Source organism: Marmota monax, unplaced genomic scaffold (assembly GCF_021218885.2).
Source record: "Marmota monax isolate L192 unplaced genomic scaffold, Marmota_monax_Labrador192_F-V1.1 WCK01_AAM20220418_F8-fsc00048, whole genome shotgun sequence".
NCBI lineage: Eukaryota > Metazoa > Chordata > Mammalia > Rodentia > Sciuridae > Marmota > Marmota monax.
This window is the reverse complement of record NW_026694895.1, coordinates 9,335,254-9,353,749: the sequence shown is the minus strand read 5'-3', so window position 1 is coordinate 9,353,749 and position 18,496 is coordinate 9,335,254. Positions and strand designations below refer to the sequence as shown.

At 33.3% G+C, this 18,496-nt stretch overlaps 1 protein-coding gene across 6 annotated transcripts in view; it reads left to right on the top strand.

Annotated features, from left to right (window-relative positions):
• The window catches only part of Mbd5 (methyl-CpG binding domain protein 5), a 416,793-nt gene that overhangs the window by 357,636 nt on the left and 40,661 nt on the right, over positions 1-18,496 (top strand). For all 6 annotated transcript variants that reach the window (XM_046426967.2, XM_058573479.1, XM_058573478.1 and 3 more), the window contains 4 exons: positions 2,816-3,472; positions 6,882-6,984; positions 8,018-8,198; positions 12,719-14,854. In XM_046426967.2, coding sequence (XP_046282923.1) covers positions 3,321-3,472; positions 6,882-6,984; positions 8,018-8,198; positions 12,719-14,854 — 2,572 coding nt within the window. In that variant the 5' untranslated portion in view covers positions 2,816-3,320. The remainder of the gene's footprint in view (positions 1-2,815; positions 3,473-6,881; positions 6,985-8,017; positions 8,199-12,718; positions 14,855-18,496) is intronic.

The window sequence follows — 18,496 nt, the reverse complement described above, 5'->3', positions numbered from 1 at the left end:
GAATATTTCTCTTAGATTTATTTGTAATTATGAAAGTTTGGGAGAAATGCTATCTCCACAAAAGGAACATAAATAAACAAAATTTTAAATAAATAGCCAAAATTTTCCATCCAGTACTTAATGTTCATGTTTTAGAAAAATACTTAATGCTTTACTTAATAGGAATTATATAGTAAAATTCCTAAGAAGAAAAGAATACAAAATGGGACGATTCAATATTTAAAAGAAAAAAATCACACTTACATAGAAAATATTTAGAATCAGTATAACTGCTTTGGAGAACAATTTGGCAGTGCCTATAAAGTTGAAAATGTACAAGCTCTACAACCCAACATTAATGTGCTTGACATAATGATAGATTAAAAGTTGTAAAATCTTAAGATAGAATATTACGCAGATGTTAAAAATTAATGCATTTGAACTGTATATCTACAACAAAGATAGGTCTGTATATTTCAGCAGAGACAGTTTCCAAAACAATGTTAAATTTTAAAAAGAACGTTGCAGGATGGTATAATATGGTAGTATTTATATAAAGTTTTAAAACACTTATAACAATACAAATATTGTTTACAATACACATGTAGGAAATAAGCACATAAAATTATAACCAGAAATGATACAGGCCAGAATCATGATGGGAGTTGCCTTTGGAGCAGAAGGGAGAGGAATGGGTCTGAAAAGCAAATCAAGTGGGACCTGATGATGGTATTTTACTTCATCTGAAATATTTTCTATGTCCTTTATTTGGAAAAAAAAAACTGACAAAATGCTTATATTGCAAATTTTAGTGGTAATGATATATCCTTGTTTATTTATGAAACTCATTTTTGTGTGTGCTTTAAAACTTTAAAAAACAAATGATTGAAAGAAAATATGTCAATGTTTGCAGTGATTATCAATCTTCAGGGAGATGACTTCAATTTTTATTTTCATATCCAGGCTTCCACATTGATGCTGAACATTACACTATGCTTAGGATAAAGTGGTACCTTACTGCTTGAGTCCATTCAGGCTACTATAACAATATTCCAAAAACTAGGTAGATTAGAAACAACAGCAATGTATTTCTCACAATTCTGGAAGCTGTAAAGTCCGAAATCAATGAATCAGCAGATTCAGAGTCTAGTTAGCTCACTTTGGGGTTCATAGATGATACTCATAGCAGCTAGCAGAGTGCCTACTACACAGTAACTGCTCTGTAATGTTGAAGGAAATGTGAATAAACACATAGATAAACAGCAAAAGTCACAGTCAAAGGTACAGTGAGTGGAAGACAGAACATTAAGTGGGTCATTTCCATGAGAAGCAGAGCACAGTGGAATGGGCCCAGTGATGCAAATTACCACCTTGGGACTGTTATTATTTGGTACTTTTCTTGATATCCTGACTTTTCCCTCAATAAATTTTTGCTACCTTTCTCATTTCCTGCCAGTGCTGGCCACACCCATAAGCACAGTCCCTGATTTACAGCTAAATGAGTCTTTACTTTATTACATATCCTTAAACTGTCTCAGAGCCAAGACTACACATAAATACAAATAAGGCATATACCTGATGGGCTTTGCTATAAGATAATCTCTTGCTTTCCTAGTGAGGAGATCCAAAAAAGTGTTTCTGACCAACTTAGGTGTATAGAGTTTCAGGAATGCAGATTAAATAGTCATGTTCATTCACATTTTTTTAATTTGTTAGTTTATACATGCATATTTAAAACATTATCTATAAAATGCATTAATTTTTTTCATTTAAACTTTATGAAATCAGTTTAAAGCTTCCATATGAATCTCAAGTCATTTAACATAGATTTCCAGAGCAGAGCATCTTCACTTCTATTTCAGTTCTTTAAGGTACAACATTTTTTGATTTTGTGGATGAAGCTATCACTGAAAACTTTTTATCACAAATAACAAGTCCCACCATATAACACTAGGATGATTTTTTTACTCATCTTTTAGTGTAGTTTTATGAGGCCAACAATATGACTAAATGCTAAATACTAAATTGATCATTAAAAGGCTTGTTTACAACAATAAATGGTGCTACCAACTGTGACATCATATTTTCCACAATATTAAGTACTAAATCTTTTCAAAATGTACTTGTCTTTTTTTTTTATGCAATAGCCTCATCAAGATGAATTCTATAAGCATTCTACAGTTGCAGTGGTCACTACAGTTTCAAGTTAATGTGTTTTCTCCAAAAAAAAACCCTGTGACTTAATAAAGGAATTAAGAAAGTACACCATTATGTGAGGGATTTTGAAAATCTTGACTATAAAGCAGCTCCCAATCTGAACAGTCTATAACACTGGGGGGAAATCTTCTATTTGAAAATGTACTATAAATTTATTTTCTTTAACTTTTTTAAAAAGAGAAACCTTATCTTCTTTATGCTAATGATTAGGAAAGAAAGCTGAAGCATAGCTGCATATAATATTAAGGAGTAATCAAAATGTGAGTGGATTAACATCATTTTTGGGTTTACAGAACATTAGAGGTTTGAATACATTTTGATTTCAAGTTAGAAGCAGGCTCTGTGTGTATATATCTGTGTATGTACTTGTAATGCCGTAATTATGGGTCTATGTCTAGGAATTAGAAAGTTGCAAATGGTGAAGAGCAAGTAAATTGGTTTAACTAGAGTAAGTGGATCAATTTAAAAGAAGAAAACAAGTTCACTTTGATGTGTTCTTGTGATGGCAGAGGAGATCAAAGTGATAGGGAACAGCTAATAGTTTATTCTATTTGAAAATTGTGCAGCTTCTCAGTTTTCAACATTAAATATACAGTTTACATATCTGCATATGTTTCAGGCTACATTATTGGAATTCTGAAGTCATGAAAGCATCAGATGAACCAGCCTGCAACACCTTGGATTCAGATTGGAAGATAAAGTTTAGAAAATGTGGCCTTTAAGGGCTGGTAGTACCTGAAAATATTAATTAAAAATGACACCAATTTCTAAACAGTAGAAATTATTTTAGTTCAACATCAAGGTTCAAAACAAAATGTACAACTAAAAACTTTACACTCCTCCCTCCCCCACTTCAGACAGGTGCCAGCATTGGTGAATTATGATTTTCCTTAGTTGTAAGCACTCATTTTTACCCATGTAAACCACCCCTAGGAATTAAGTATTGGTTATTTAATGTAGAGTATAATGGGAAACTGATTAATTTTACAATGGCAGAGTTCAAGGACTTGGTTCCAAACTGAGCCGAAGCTTCCCAATGCTTTTTGTACAGTCTGAGAAAAACTGTGCTGCATTGGCCCATTTTTGAAGGCCATCATGCTCTGTAATATGAAGATATCATCTTAATGCTGATATCTTTGGAGAGTCCCAAGCAGACACAGAAAATGAATGGAGGCAAGGAGTGTGACGGAGGGGACAAGGAAGGAGGTCTTCCAGCTATACAAGTTCCTGTGGGTTGGCAGCGTCGTGTGGATCAAAATGGAGTTCTTTATGTCAGGTGAGCCCTTATTTATTACCTATGTCACCTCCAAAGTCATAGTTCCAAAGTTAAGGAGGCAGAGTCTGTTCTTCTTTGAGGGAACAAAATATTGTGACTGACAGCACCTCAGATAAGTTTCAATAACTGACCTCTGTGCTAGAAATGCACAAGTACTTTTATTCTGTACTGTTTTGTAGTGTAAATTGACATAGATTATCAGAGAGAATTTTTATGCATTAATTGTGTTTACATGAGGTGTCATTCTGCTTCTCTGTAATAAGGATAAAAAAATATGAAGATTTCTAAAAAACTTAAAGCATCATTACTACATTCACAGAAGAATGCAAAATATTGGAAATAGACCCAATGCCATTTGGCAATATTACTCTGTTCTTAAAAGTACTTCAACTGACTTTTCTGATACTAAAGTTCTGTTTTTAATCTATTAGCAGTCTTACTTATTAGACTTCTTAATGCTTGATATTAACCAAAAATAATTTGCTTATTTTTTTCTGCACAGTTTTTAATCTATTTCCTTGCATGTAATAATAAAAATAAAGTCATGATGGAGATAGCTCTTCATATTACAAGTAAAAATCATACAACTAAATGCAAATGCCTCCTCTTTAAAATTTTCATGTTATATCTCTTTTAGAACAAGTTGAATGGAATAACTGAACTGTTGGCAAGAAGTTTTAAGTCTTATTTAATAAATAATTGGCATCTAAGTTCCTTATTTATAATTTTCCAATAAATATATAGAAGTTTAGGTTACCATAAGTCTTTCTTCATGATATAATAAAAAAATTAAAAGTAGACTTCAGATTTTATTAATTCCACATTAAGCAGGATCATTAAATTGATGCTGTTATTTTCAATGTGGCTCTTTGCATCCCAGCTTCAATAGAATTTTCAGTTCCCTATAGATGTATTTGTATGAATGAGGTATTTTCTGTGGTACAAATAATTTCATGCTTTAACAACTCAAAAGTCAGTTCAGATGTGGGTTTATTGTTTGTTTGGTTGGTTGATTTGTATGCTTGTAAAGTGCTTCTTGAGGTAAACTTAATTACCCACTGAAATTATTTTGTCACATAAAATTCTTATATCTATAATATTAATGATGTGCTCTGTATTCGAGGAGGTGAAGGAATAAAAACACAAGGAATGTGGAGCTCATCTCATAATAGAAAAGATGGACAAAGATACAAGGAATAACTTTTTCCAAGTGTTTCTATTACCAATGTGGCTCATAAAGTGCCAGAAATACTTTGTTATAAATATAAGAAATTATCAGTGATATATGTTTATATTTATGGTTATTCTAGTTTGTAAAGAGATGATGTATGTTCAACTTGAAGCAAATGACTTAAAAATCTTGATAATTTTTTTTACTCCATCTTATGAAAGATAAATCAACTTTTCATATTGCTATGAGCAAACCATGTCAAGTCTGGGAGTCAAAAACTAAGAAGTCTAAAAGTTAAAAAAAAAAAAAAAAAAGAAGTCTAATTAAAAGTTGATCAGTCACTTTCAGTTAATGTCAGTTCATAATTTTCCAAGACTGACTTCTTCACTTTTCTGATAATCATGTTAGTATGAGTTCTCCAAATTTAAGTCTGTACACTTGAGAATTATTTTAAAAACTAGACTTTTGCAGGTAAGGTTAAATGCTTTCAAATTAAATCAAGCCACCTGGGTTTGATTTGTTTATATATAACCAATTAAAATACTACTTGAATATATGTATGAGGCTAGCCTACCTTCAATGGCTACCTTCTCAATGTATAGTTTACCCCTCATTTTTAGGTTAATCTTCAATTTCTCCTGCCTCCTGGTAGCATTTTGAGGTGACACATTAAATTTTCCACCTGTTTCCAATTTTCTAAACTGTATCCATGCTGTAAAACTTGTAACTATTTTTTACATTAATTATTGCCCCCAAAAGTTAATTATAAGAGCTACAACTAAAGGAAAGAATCCAACTGACTAAGAGGAAGAGTTTCAAGAGGTCTAGAATACTGTAAAGGAATTTAGGAATTCTTGCCTTTGATTTTAATTTCACAATGAAATTCCTTTAGGATTCAGTGCATACACTTTCTCTTAAGCAAAATGTTGGCAATTTCTCTTCCCCCAATTCATCAATTCTTATTGTGAAAAATCAATAAGGTTAGTTATTGGTGACTTTGTTTTATTGAAATTATTATACCTCCAAAGCCTCTTGTTGCCTCTCCTTGCATATCATTTAGAAGTAGCCTAAATAAATATGACGGTTTTCATTTAAATTGTTCTTTGTGCCCAAGTCATTTGGACAATTGGCCTTAAACAAAATATGAATTGCATTTTAAGGCTAGTTCATTTATGACTGCACAACTGCTTATGTTTTTTAGAGGCAGAAAGTCTATGGCCAGTAGTGTAATACTTTGTGTATGAATTGGAGAGTATTGTTTCTGGATGAATTGGATCTAAAGGCTTAAGTTAGGATTTTACCTAATAGTCATAAATAAAAGATTTCAAATGAAAAGTTCATAGGAATTTCAAAGCATAATACTGATTTAAGTTGTAAAATCAAGATATTCATAAAGCCCTAAAATGTAAATTACCCATTTTAAACTACTACTCATTGTAAATAAAAAATCAAAAACTTATCCTATCATCTAAATTAGTATTTAATCTGTTTTACTAATTTTTGTGACCAGAGAGGAGTAAGATGAAAAAACCTACCCACTTACCAGCCTAAAAAATGCAAGGCACCTTTTGTCTACCTAACACCCTGTTTCCTCAAAAACTTCCCATCTTTTGTCAGCTCTGTTAGATTCCTCTCTGCACAATGTTTCTTCAGTACAATTTGAAGTAGGCCACAATGATCTATCTTCAAAGAAACACACTGGTAAAGGAGAGAAAGAAATATTTTTACATAGGGTCAACTTGGTTTTAGACTCCAAAATAAACAGTGAAGAATATATTATCTCTGACTTTTGTAGACTTGCCAACTTTCTGGTTTGAACTTTAATATGTTCCTAAGTTTCAGTTTTTCCTCAACAAGCTTTGAAAGTAAATGTCGTAGTTTAAAATGATAGTGATTCTTTTATGTAGTTTTTTCCCCCTGTTCCTTTCTTGCCTGTTTCTGTCCTTTCTTAAGAGTAGTATTTTTCCTGTCTTTAGTCCACTCTTGGTTTTCAAAATACTTTTGTTTAATTTTCTGTGAAGATCTGTATTTTTCTGAGAAATATTTTGGTACAAAAGAAAGAGCGATAGTGTTAAAGGCTATAATTTAGTAGCTAGCATAATATTGACAAAGAAAATGCTTTCCCTAGCAGGAAAATATTATCCTGTGAAGGACAGTAAGACTATAAATTATGCCTTTTTTCATATAATATGTGCAGTCAAAATTATTTCCTGATGTATTTTTAAACTATTTTTACAGTCCCAGTGGGTCTTTGTTATCTTGCTTGGAGCAGGTTAAAACATACCTGCTTACTGATGGAACATGCAAGTGTGGCTTGGAATGTCCTCTTATTCTTCCCAAGGTAACCATTTCACAATAGAGCTACAGCAGTTTTTTTATTTTTAGGTATTTTATATATTTGCTTTTCTCATTTGGCATTTCATTTTTATATTAGTTCTCCAATCATGTATTTGTTTTAACTTTTATCTAATTAGACATCTTTTACATGCATTTTGGAATGATTAAAGATTGTGGGAAATTTACTCAGGTCATTTTCAAAGGTGACAAACTATATTCATATTAAATATTTCTTTAAAACCACAATTCACCTTTTTATTAGAGCTGTACCTATGCTCAATATTTAGTAATGCAGTATTTTCTTTAACTACTCTAACTGCAATATTACTTTTAGCATGGTTATTGATAAGTCTGTCATAGATGTTTCTAAAATTGTAAAGCCAAACCCTCATAACCAAAATATGAAAATGTTTTACTCCTTTACAAGGTAAAAAGTAAAATTACTTAAAATAGTAAAATGTTATTTGCTATAGAAATAGATCATTCTCTGAATGTTTTATAGTATTAATTTTCAAACTAAAAATTAATAAACAACTTTTTTCTTTTTACTGTTACTGCATCATAAAAAAAATTTCTAATAAGTAAATTTTTAATAGAGCAGTAGATTTTCTAAGTCAGTGAAAAGGTAATATAAATACAGTAATAAAAGGAAGCCAAAGGAAAGTTAGCATGTAGAAATATCATAGTTTTTTGTTTTGTTTTTATATCTAGATTTTATCTGTTTTTGTACTGGTATAATATCAGGAACTATCTAAAATTGGAAACATTATTAGATATTAAACTTTTCCATATATTTATCTTGGTTATCTGAGAATTACTGTAATTTTCATTATTTATTTTGCTACTAAAAACCGTAAGTTCAGCAGAAGTATTTATTAAGTTATATAACATTGTTTTCCTTAAGTTTAAAAACTTAAGAAAGTTTTATTCAGATTTATGGCTTAATCTCAGTACAATGTTTTTCTTTTTAAAAAAGAGGATCTTTTTATTAAATGTTTTTGCAGATGTATTCTAAACAAAGACTGTGCTTTTTCCAGGTATTTAATTTTGATCCTGGAGCTGCTGTGAAACAGAGAACTGCAGAAGATGTTAAAGCAGATGAAGATGTCACAAAGCTATGCATACATAAAAGAAAAATCATTGCAGTGGCCACACTTCATAAAAGCATGGAAGCCCCACATCCTTCTCTGGTGCTCACCAGTCCCGGAGGAGGAACAAGTATGTAATATGGCTAAGGGGTTAGGAATTCTCCTCCCCCGCTCCATTGCAAGAGAAGGAGATGCTGGAAATCACTTTGCCAAAGCATTTTCCCATTTCACTTTTCAAACATGCACAGTGTTTTTAAGGTTTTATATGATCTATCATTTTAGTGCAAACAGCAAATTAATTCTGAAAAATTACCATGAGGTTATTTCCCAGAATTCCTTGTGCAGATCATCTAGTTACATAATCAGAATAAACACTAATTAGCACATCCTAATGCTATGCAGATGTGCAGAGCTGAGCTCATAGAAAAGAAAGTGCCATTGGTTTTTAGGAAACAAATGTAGCCATTTTCATAGGGCCGTATTGGAAGATGTGATATTAAATCCCCAACAATTTAGCGGTTTTGTTAAAAACAAGCTGTTTCTTTTCTTTTTTCTTTTTTTTTTTAGTCATTTGATAACTATTTGTTGAACACCTACTAAACAAAAATCATCTTGCCAAGAACTTTTTATGAGCCCCCACTCAACTCACTCTCAATCTCTCTCCCTCTCTCTCTCTCTCTCTCTCTCTTTCTCTCTCTCTCCCCCTCACACACACACACACACAATTTTTTTATATCTTTATTTTATTTATTTATTTTTATGTGCTGCTGAGGATCGAACCCAGGGCCTCACGTGTAATAGGTGAGTGCTCTACCACTGAGCCACGACCCCAGCCCACACACACAATTTTTTTCAAGAATTAAAAGCTGCAGAAAAAGTGCAAGGATGGCTCATTAAGTAGCCATCTACCATTTGCTTAGAAAACCATTTATATTTTGTTATAGAAAGTTGCAGGTATTGTCACAATTTACCCCTCAAGGACATTCCCCTACGTAACAACAATCTAATGATCATATTTGGGAAATTTAACGGTGATATAAAAATGTTGTCTAACATGAAGTGTATTTTAATTTCTCCAGTTTTCCTAACAATATCTCTTTTCACTTTTTAAAAAATTGACTTTAAAACCAGAATGCAATCAAAGATGGTGCACTGCAGTTAGTGTTACATTTCTTTAATCTATATCGAGTCCCCAGTGTTTTTAGTCCTTCATGGGACTGAAATTTTTGAAGAGTTCAGGCCAACTAGATTTGCAGGCTGTTCCTCAATTTGGATTTGCCTGATGGTTTCTTCATACTCAGGTAATACACATTTGATAAGAATTCTGCATGGGTGAAGTCATAGCCTCATCAGGATAAACACCTTCACCCATATCTATGACACTGTTTGATTGCTTGGTTAAGTTTGTGTCCATCCAATTTTTCCATTGTAAAGTACCCTTTTTCCCTTTGTGATTAGTATGTGCTTTGTGCCATTATACTCTGAGACTGAGGAACCTCTTTTTGTAAAGGCAAGAATATGAATTCCCTCTAAAATATTACAATCTGCTTAAGACTTGAAGAGTGGTTCAGAATGAAATATGGCAAGCACCAAAGCATGAGTTGATGAGGGGTAATTGATACTGTTCTGCAAAGTTCTGAAAAATAGGGACAATGAATGTGACCTGTAGAGCTCAGAGAAGGCTTCATGGCAGAACCCTGATTTAGACCAGCTTTGGGAAAATAATAGGATTTAGGCATATGAAGGGAATAGGAAAATTATTCTTCAGAATGAGTGTGACATAGTTAAGGTATAATGTGGAAACTAACCTAACTTGAATGGAAGATTAAAGAAGTATAATAAATTGCAGCCAAACTATTGAGAGCCTGGAATGTTAAAAAAACAATTGCTACATCATACAGGTAATTAAAATCTCTGACTTAGAACTCAGGTGAAGAGAGATTTTGCAGCAATAAGCATAAAGCCTCTTTCCAACAACCCTCTAACCTTTAAATATAAACGGGACTAATTTTTACAAATTGCTCCACTTCTATATACTAAGATATATAAGGAAAAAAAAACTTTTAGGGAATGTTATTCTTTTAATAAGGTACAATTTTTAAATTAAAAGAGTTGCAACAATTTAAACATAAGTTTAATAATAACAAATTATTTAAAATTTGCCTTTAACCTGCCACCTTGATGTTTTAATTTTTGCATATTATCCTGAATGTATTTCTGAACGTACTTTTGTCTGCTGTTGATCTCACATCACATTATGTCATACAGTTTTACCTTTTTCTACAGTCTGCCTTATTGCCTTTCTTAAGACCCAGAAGAATCTTAATCTAAGTCCTTTGTCATACCTATACATACAAATTTAATTATTGAAATTTACGATAAATATTTAATTAGTATAGGCAATAATTGGTATATTTCTATCCCTTCTAAGTGCTACACTTCATTGGATTGTTACTCTTACTCTCTTCAGCAATAGCATTTTTTCCATAACTTTAAATTATTTCATGAAGTTGAGGTTTAATAATTAAAAATCAAAAGTCTCACATAGTAGCTTTTATCTCCTTTTAAATAAATATATAAACATTTACATTGTTACTGTTTATTCTTTAAAAGGTCTACTTGAATATAAGTGGGTGCCTGGTATTTACACTTGCCAACTCTTGTATACCTTACTTCCTAAATGTCATATAGCCTCAGCCTGACTTTTGCTAGTTTGTTTAGTATTTCTGTTACTTTAAAGAGGATAACTATTTTGCCTTAAATATGGACAAAATTCCTTCTAAAACACAGCAATTGTCTAAATTCTTTTTGTTGAATATAAAAATGCCAATATTCATATTATTTTTAATCACTGAACTATAGATAATTATATGAATACATTTTTATCTGAGAAAAGATGCAAGCAAGTGATTATGATTAAAGAGAACACAGCCAGTCCCATTATAATTCTAGTGATATGATTACATGTAACTGTTGTTACTATATTGCAAGCATAGTACCCTACATATTTTTAATGTTATTTCTTTAATTACAAACTTTAAAAATAGGCTTCAAATGACTTTATCTGCTGCCATTCTGTTATGTTATTGGTTCTCAACATTTTCTATATTATATCTCAAAATTACCTTATTAAATAACCTCTACCATGCTAGAATTAGAAAGTTTGCATTTTCCAAGAAAACTATATGTTCACTGCTTTCTCATACTACTTGAATGCACTCTACCTTGACTTCTGTATGTCCCAGGTTGTGACTGACTACCTTAAAAATTTTTATTATATGATTTCATCTGTATACTGTCTAGCAAGTAGAAGTATTTATCTTAAATGTGCATTTCACCTTTTAGATAAGTATACCTCTGATTGAAAATGAATCTAAGTATATTTGCTAATATGTTTTGGTTCTATAAATAGTATGGCAAATATATAGTAAGAAGGGTATGACTTTCATCTCCTGTGCCCTGACAGACTCATTGGCATTTTCTCACAGAGTCCATCTAGAGCTTAGCATCCTTTTCAATACAGCTCTGTAATCAGCCTCTATAAATTGATGGGAATTGGCATATGAAACAAATTTTATTTGCCATCTCTGTTTTAGAAGGCACAACTTCATGAAAGAGTTAAGCATCCGTAGGGGCTTAGAAACTGAAACCTAGAATCCTAACATGATAGAGTGAAAATTCTGTATGATGAACCAGCTTGCTTTTGTTGCCTCTATTCTGTCTGATCTCCAGAAGAACTGAAGGGATTCCAAAAAGCCAGAGAGGGAGAAATGCATTCATGTAAAAAGAGAATTCTCAATAGCAGCCCAGTACTGAAGGTTTTAGCACTCCATTGAATTTTACATTAGAATTCTATCCTAATAAAAGATTTGTAATCTCTTACCTAAATTGGTTGATTAAAGCCATTTTGACAACAATGACAAAGGGCAAAGAAATTATAGTGTTACAGTGTTGTAGACATCATGAAGCTAAGAATGACTGTAATATCACTGCATTTATTCTTGTTATCATTCCTATTTTAAAAGATGCAGAATTCCATTCATGTAATTCACAAAAATAAAGAGTCTTACTCTCAGAATGAAAATGTTGAGATAAGGAAATATTACTGTAGCTATCCTGAGAAGGTTTCAGTAAGGTAATAGATGTGTTTATAGAGTAACAAATTTTCTTATAGAAATGAAAATTCATTTAAGTCATACAAGAAAATAAATATGTCACACAGATTATGATTTCCAATTGTAATTGTGCACTCAAAAATTTTAAATCCAATAAGATAGTAACATCACCACTTCCATCTGGGCTGTCAGTCTTGATTTTGCATATTCTAAATCTTATTAGAATGACTGATGTCAGTATGTACTGATTTAGATGCCTAGGCTTTCTCAACAGAAAAGAGGTAAACAAGACTAATGAACAATTACTGAGAATCTTTGGTCAACTAAGGAGAATAAAGTACATTTTTTAAATCAAAGTTTAAGGTAGCTGCTTGCAGAACCTTTTTTCATTGCATAGAATCATAATTTTTATTTGCAAATTTGTATTTCCTGATGACCTTTTCCCTATTTCTTCCTGATTTCCTCCTTCCTTTCCTCCCTGCCAACACAAAAGAAAGAAAACTCTTAACAGAATCTTTTTTCTCTTTCACATCAGATGCAACTCCAGTAGTACCTTCACGGGCAGCAACTCCAAGATCAATAAGAAATAAGTCTCATGAAGGAATTACAAATTCTGTAATGCCTGAATGTAAGAATCCTTTCAAGTTGATGATTGGATCGTCAAATGCCATGGGAAGGCTATATGTACAAGAACTGCCTGGAAGCCAGCAACAAGAACTCCACCCTGTCTACCCCCGGCAGAGATTGGGCAGCAGTGAACACGGACAGAAATCTCCATTCCGTGGCAGCCATGGAGGCCTGCCAAGCCCAGCATCATCAGGTTCCCAGATATATGGAGATGGTTCAATCTCTCCACGGACTGACCCACTTGGAAGCCCTGATGTTTTCACAAGAAATAATCCTGGTTTTCATGGAGCTCCCAATTCTAGTCCTATTCACCTAAATAGGACTCCTCTTTCTCCACCTTCAGTAATGCTACATGGTTCTCCTGTACAGTCATCCTGTGCAATGGCTGGAAGGACTAATATACCTCTTTCCCCAACTTTGACTACAAAGAGTCCAGTAATGAAAAAACCAATGTGTAATTTTTCAACTAATATGGAAATACCACGAGCAATGTTTCACCACAAACCACCCCAAGGCCCACCACCCCCTCCTCCACCTTCTTGTGCTCTTCAGAAAAAGCCATTAACATCTGAGAAAGATCCACTTGGCATTCTTGACCCTATTCCTAGTAAACCAGTGAATCAGAACCCTGTTATCATTAATCCAACCAGTTTCCATTCAAATGTCCACTCTCAGGTACCTGTGATGAATGTAAGCATGCCTCCTGCTGTTGTTCCTTTGCCAAGTAATCTCCCTTTGCCAACTGTAAAACCTGGCCATATGAATCATGGGAGTCATGTACAAAGAGTTCCGCATTCAGCTTCAACCTCCCTGTCCCCTTCTCCAGTGACATCCCCAGTGCACATGATGGGGACTGGAATTGGAAGGATTGAGGCATCGCCCCAAAGATCACGCTCATCTTCCACATCATCAGATCATGGAAATTTCATGATGCCACCTGTAGGACCCCAGGCCACTTGTAGTGGTATTAAGGTTCCACCCAGGTCACCAAGGTCAACTATAGGGTCCCCAAGGCCATCAATGCCATCAAGCCCTTCTACCAAGTCCGATGGACATCATCAGTACAAGGATATCCCTAACCCATTAATTGCTGGAATGAGTAATGTACTAAATACCCCAAGCAGTGCAGCTTTTCCTACTGCATCTGCCGGAAGTGGTTCTGTAAAGAGTCAGCCTGGTTTGCTGGGAATGCCTTTAAATCAGATCTTGAACCAGCACAATGCTGCCTCCTTTCCAGCAAGTAGTTTACTCTCAGCAGCAGCCAAAGCACAGCTAGCAAATCAAAACAAACTTGCTGGTAACAACAGTAGCAGCAGTAGCAATTCTGGAGCTGTTGCCGGCAGTGGCAACACTGAAGGACATAGCACTTTAAACACCATGTTCCCTCCTACTGCCAACATGCTTCTCCCAACAGGTGAAGGGCAAAGTGGTCGCGCAGCACTAAGAGATAAGCTGATGTCTCAGCAAAAAGACTCATTACGGAAAAGAAAACAGCCACCTACCACAGTGTTGAGTTTGCTAAGACAGTCTCAAATGGATAGTTCTGCGGTTCCTAAACCTGGACCCGACTTGCTGAGGAAGCAGGGTCAGGGTTCATTTCCCATCAGTTCAATGTCTCAGTTACTACAGTCTATGAGTTGTCAAAGCTCTCACTTGAGTAGCAATAGTACCCCGGGTTGTGGGGGCTCAAATACTGCTTTGCCTTGCTCTGCTAACCAGCTGCATTTTACAGATCCCAATATGAACTCCAGTGTTCTTCAGAATTCACTGACACAGAACATACCTTTAAGAGGGGAAGCCGTGCACTGCCACAATGCAAACACTAACTTTGTTCACAGTAACAGTCCAGTCCCCAATCACCATCTTGCAGGTTTAATAAATCAGATTCAGGCTAGCGGGAACTGTGGGATGCTCAGTCAGTCGGGCATGGCTTTAGGAAATTCATTACATCCCAATCCACCTCAGTCAAGAATTTCAACGTCCTCCACTCCAGTGATACCAAACAGCATTGTTAGCAGCTATAATCAAACAAGTTCTGAAGCAGGTATGGTTTTATTAGAAAAAAGTACCCAAAGGTACTAAGTTTTTCTACGTTTTTTTAAAAATTTGTACCAAAATATTTATTATAAGAAATGATCCTTTCCCCATTGTGAAATTTTCTTCATTCTTTAGTATTTATAATTTTATTTACAGAATGGTAGGGATTTGTCTATTGGAAAGAATAAGGGGATTCCATATGTTTCTGTTATTTGTTATCAATCTGTGTCATTTTGAATATTGTTCAACTTTTAGTTGGTTTTATAACCAATGGACTATAAATTGCAAAAAAAAAAAAAAAAAAGCCATAGAAAGCAGGGTTTTCTGGTTATGAGACATGTCCTGGTCTATGCCAATATAGAAGCTGTTTCCCCTTGCTTTTGTTTGTATTCAGGTAAATGAAGCTCATCTTGGAAAATCCAAAAAGGCAAAAATAAATGGATATTATTTTTCTTGCTGCTGAACAGAAATAGGTGAATGGATAGGAAAAAGTAACTAGAAGTTGTATGAAATAGGAAGCTATCTTCTAATGTGTTTTCTTATCCTACTTTGCTATCCTTTATTATAATTTGTTTGAAAAAATTCAAAAATGAATATTGGCTACTTCTTTTTTTAAAAAAAAAAGTAATAATTTAAGTTTTCTAATAAAAAGGCTTGAAAACCTGATTTCCAGAATTTTTGATCTTGAAATTGCTTTAAATTTTCTTATAGAACTAAACCATTATTTTTACCATTGACACTAAGGTTTTGAACCCAAATTTAATGTAAATCTTCACCCACTATTAGTGAAGGAGACAAGTTTATGTAAAAGTAGACACATTAGAAAAAGAACTATGTTTTGTGCAATAGAGTCCTCAGAAATCATTATAAAAACTGTATGGAAGCACTAAAGAAATGAATTCGTTGAGACTTCAGAAAATTTGACCATGAAAACATTAGAAAAACTACTAAGAGCCCAACACTAATGATTTCAGATTTGTGGGAAATGACAGGGAGGCAATAAAAGATGACTGCAGAGTTATTATAATTCTTACTTGAGAACAGCAAGCTTTAAAAACCAGATTGCTCCTGGAAATGAGAAAACTGCTAAGGCTTTTACTAATCAACTACCATTAGATTTTGTGGACTGTATCACACCACCATGCTGAAAATGGATACTCTACATGTCTATTGCTGTAGTAAAACCAAAAGTGTTTTCTTCCTGGTGTTGCCATCTTTCACAACCTGGTTATATGTTCTGTGTTGATGTCAGTATTTAATGAAGAACTGTTCAATGACCTCTTATGTTAAAAAGAATACAAGGTTTAGAAGATATTCAAAATTATTAGTGCCTTCTTGATATTCTTAGTTTAAGGAATCTTATGAACCTTTATTTTTTATGTGTTTAACAGAATTGTTATCCCATAAGGGGCTTCCAGCTGTTCACTGACTCCTTATTCATTAATTCTACACAAAAATTTAATCTTATACATATAGAAGATTAAAGTTACATGATTTCTATAACTATTTAACAATGTACCATATTCAGTGAGCACACATTCAATCATTTTGATGAGACATTGGTAGTCTCATTATATTATGTAGTTTTGATAGTTTTGATACCCCTTACCTCAATTTACTTAATTTCAGGTCAAAATTCATATGTACAAAGTATATGTATTTTATTAGTGATATATTTCAATTCATCCATAATGGAAAAGACCAATGTTTGTTAACATTCTTGTTTCTTCTGATGCCAACTTTAGGCTTATTTTTTATAATATAAAATAAGGTCACTTATTTTTCTGTCCCATGTATCTATGTAAAACATCTGACTTCAATTGCTAGTCCTGGTGGTATCAAAGCACACAGGTTAAAATGATATTAATATAAGAGAAGCTTTAGCATATATATAACTAAAAAAGAACTAGAATAAATGACTAGTAATGAAATGATGTGACCAATGATGCACAAGCTAACCTGAAAACATATGTTTAATTAAAATCTAAGTTAGTAAGAATTTTTAAACTATTTAACCTTATAAAATTAAATACTAAGTAATGTACTTAGGTCTGCTGTGCAGCTGGTTATGAAAATGGGTTGACTTACTAATTAATGTAACTCTTTTGATGAGCTAAATATTGAAGAGATCTTTAGTGCATGTTTCTTTTTGCTATGAAGTAAATTGTGTCAATTGAATGTACTGTTCTTATAATCACCTGGCCTAAATATCTGTTCACACTGACATTTATTCATTCATCAAATAATCATTAAGCACCAAGGCTGGGCATCCAGAATGAGACAACAGGTGACAGTCACAGCTATCCCTGTAAGAGGTTTTCTAGGTATTCCTACTACAACAGTAATATATGAGAAGAAAAATGGCTATCATTAAGTATCTACTATGTGCCAAGTGGTTTACCTGTGTTATTTATAATCTGTGCAGTTTTCCAGAGTATAGAATTTTATTGTCCCTGTTTTCCAGAAAAGGAAACTGAGCCTTAGAAAATTTAACTGTCCAGGATCAAATGTAACTGAATCAGAACTTGAACTCAGGTTCATCTGATTCTAAAATCCATTTTTCCCCAGCTGTATAAGTTCTTCATCTGAAATGTTTAGTGTACAAAAATAATTGTTTTCTACTTCCATTTCAAAATCTTTTAAAATGTTCAATAGAAGATGAATAGAAGCACATCAATACATGTTAGAAGCCACATTTATAAATTTATGATGTATTGTTAGACAATATCAATTTTTGAACTCTACTATCATAGCACAAAATGATTTAAATGTTTTTCTCAGTTACAGAAGAAATATCCAAAATATCATGAGAACTGCCCTTATTCATGGATCATAGTTGGGGACCTTTCTGTCAATGAGTTATCACCTCACTCAGATAAGAATGGGTTTCCTACTGGGTGGCCTATCACTAGACCTTCGAAAGAGGTGACTGTGCAGATACTAATCATGTTGTTCCAAGACTGGTAGCATAGTAAGTGTGAAAGAGACCCACAGGTAACACGTCCAGCTGCACCCTGTGCTAACAGCCTAGACATAGCTCAGGTGACCTGCTCCATTCAGTGCCTTTATTCACTCTCCTAAGCAGCAATTCAGAAACATCACATTAAGACATTGAAACAAGAAATTACTTTCTCTGAAAATGCTTAATTTGATTGGTAACTTATTTTCAAAACTTCTTTTTAAAATGATTTTTTCTATTGTTAAGACTCCAATTATTGAGTCTTAGGTCTATATATGAGTTCTGTATTATTTACATTTAAAATATACAACTCAAACAGAGGAATTAGGGGCAAAGATTGTGACAAAATCAGATAAAAGATATGAAATATTTAGAAATCATTTCTAAAACTTAGGGGCTTTATTAATTCTATTTGGTGTTTTCAGAATGGCTTTTCACTAGAGCTGCTCAATACTCTGGATTGTAATGTGTATAGGTTCCTATTAGCTTTTTGAATATAAAATTGCAATTCAAGCTTAATACTTTCATGTAACAGATGTAGAACTAACAGGAGGATATTTGGTGACATGCCCCAAATTCTAATGTTCTGGTGAATGTGGCATCCAAACCCCAAAGTTCCTAAATCACAGTCCAAACAAACTGCTGAACACAAGCATATGCTCAAAATCCTTCAGCAGTAAACATTTCAAA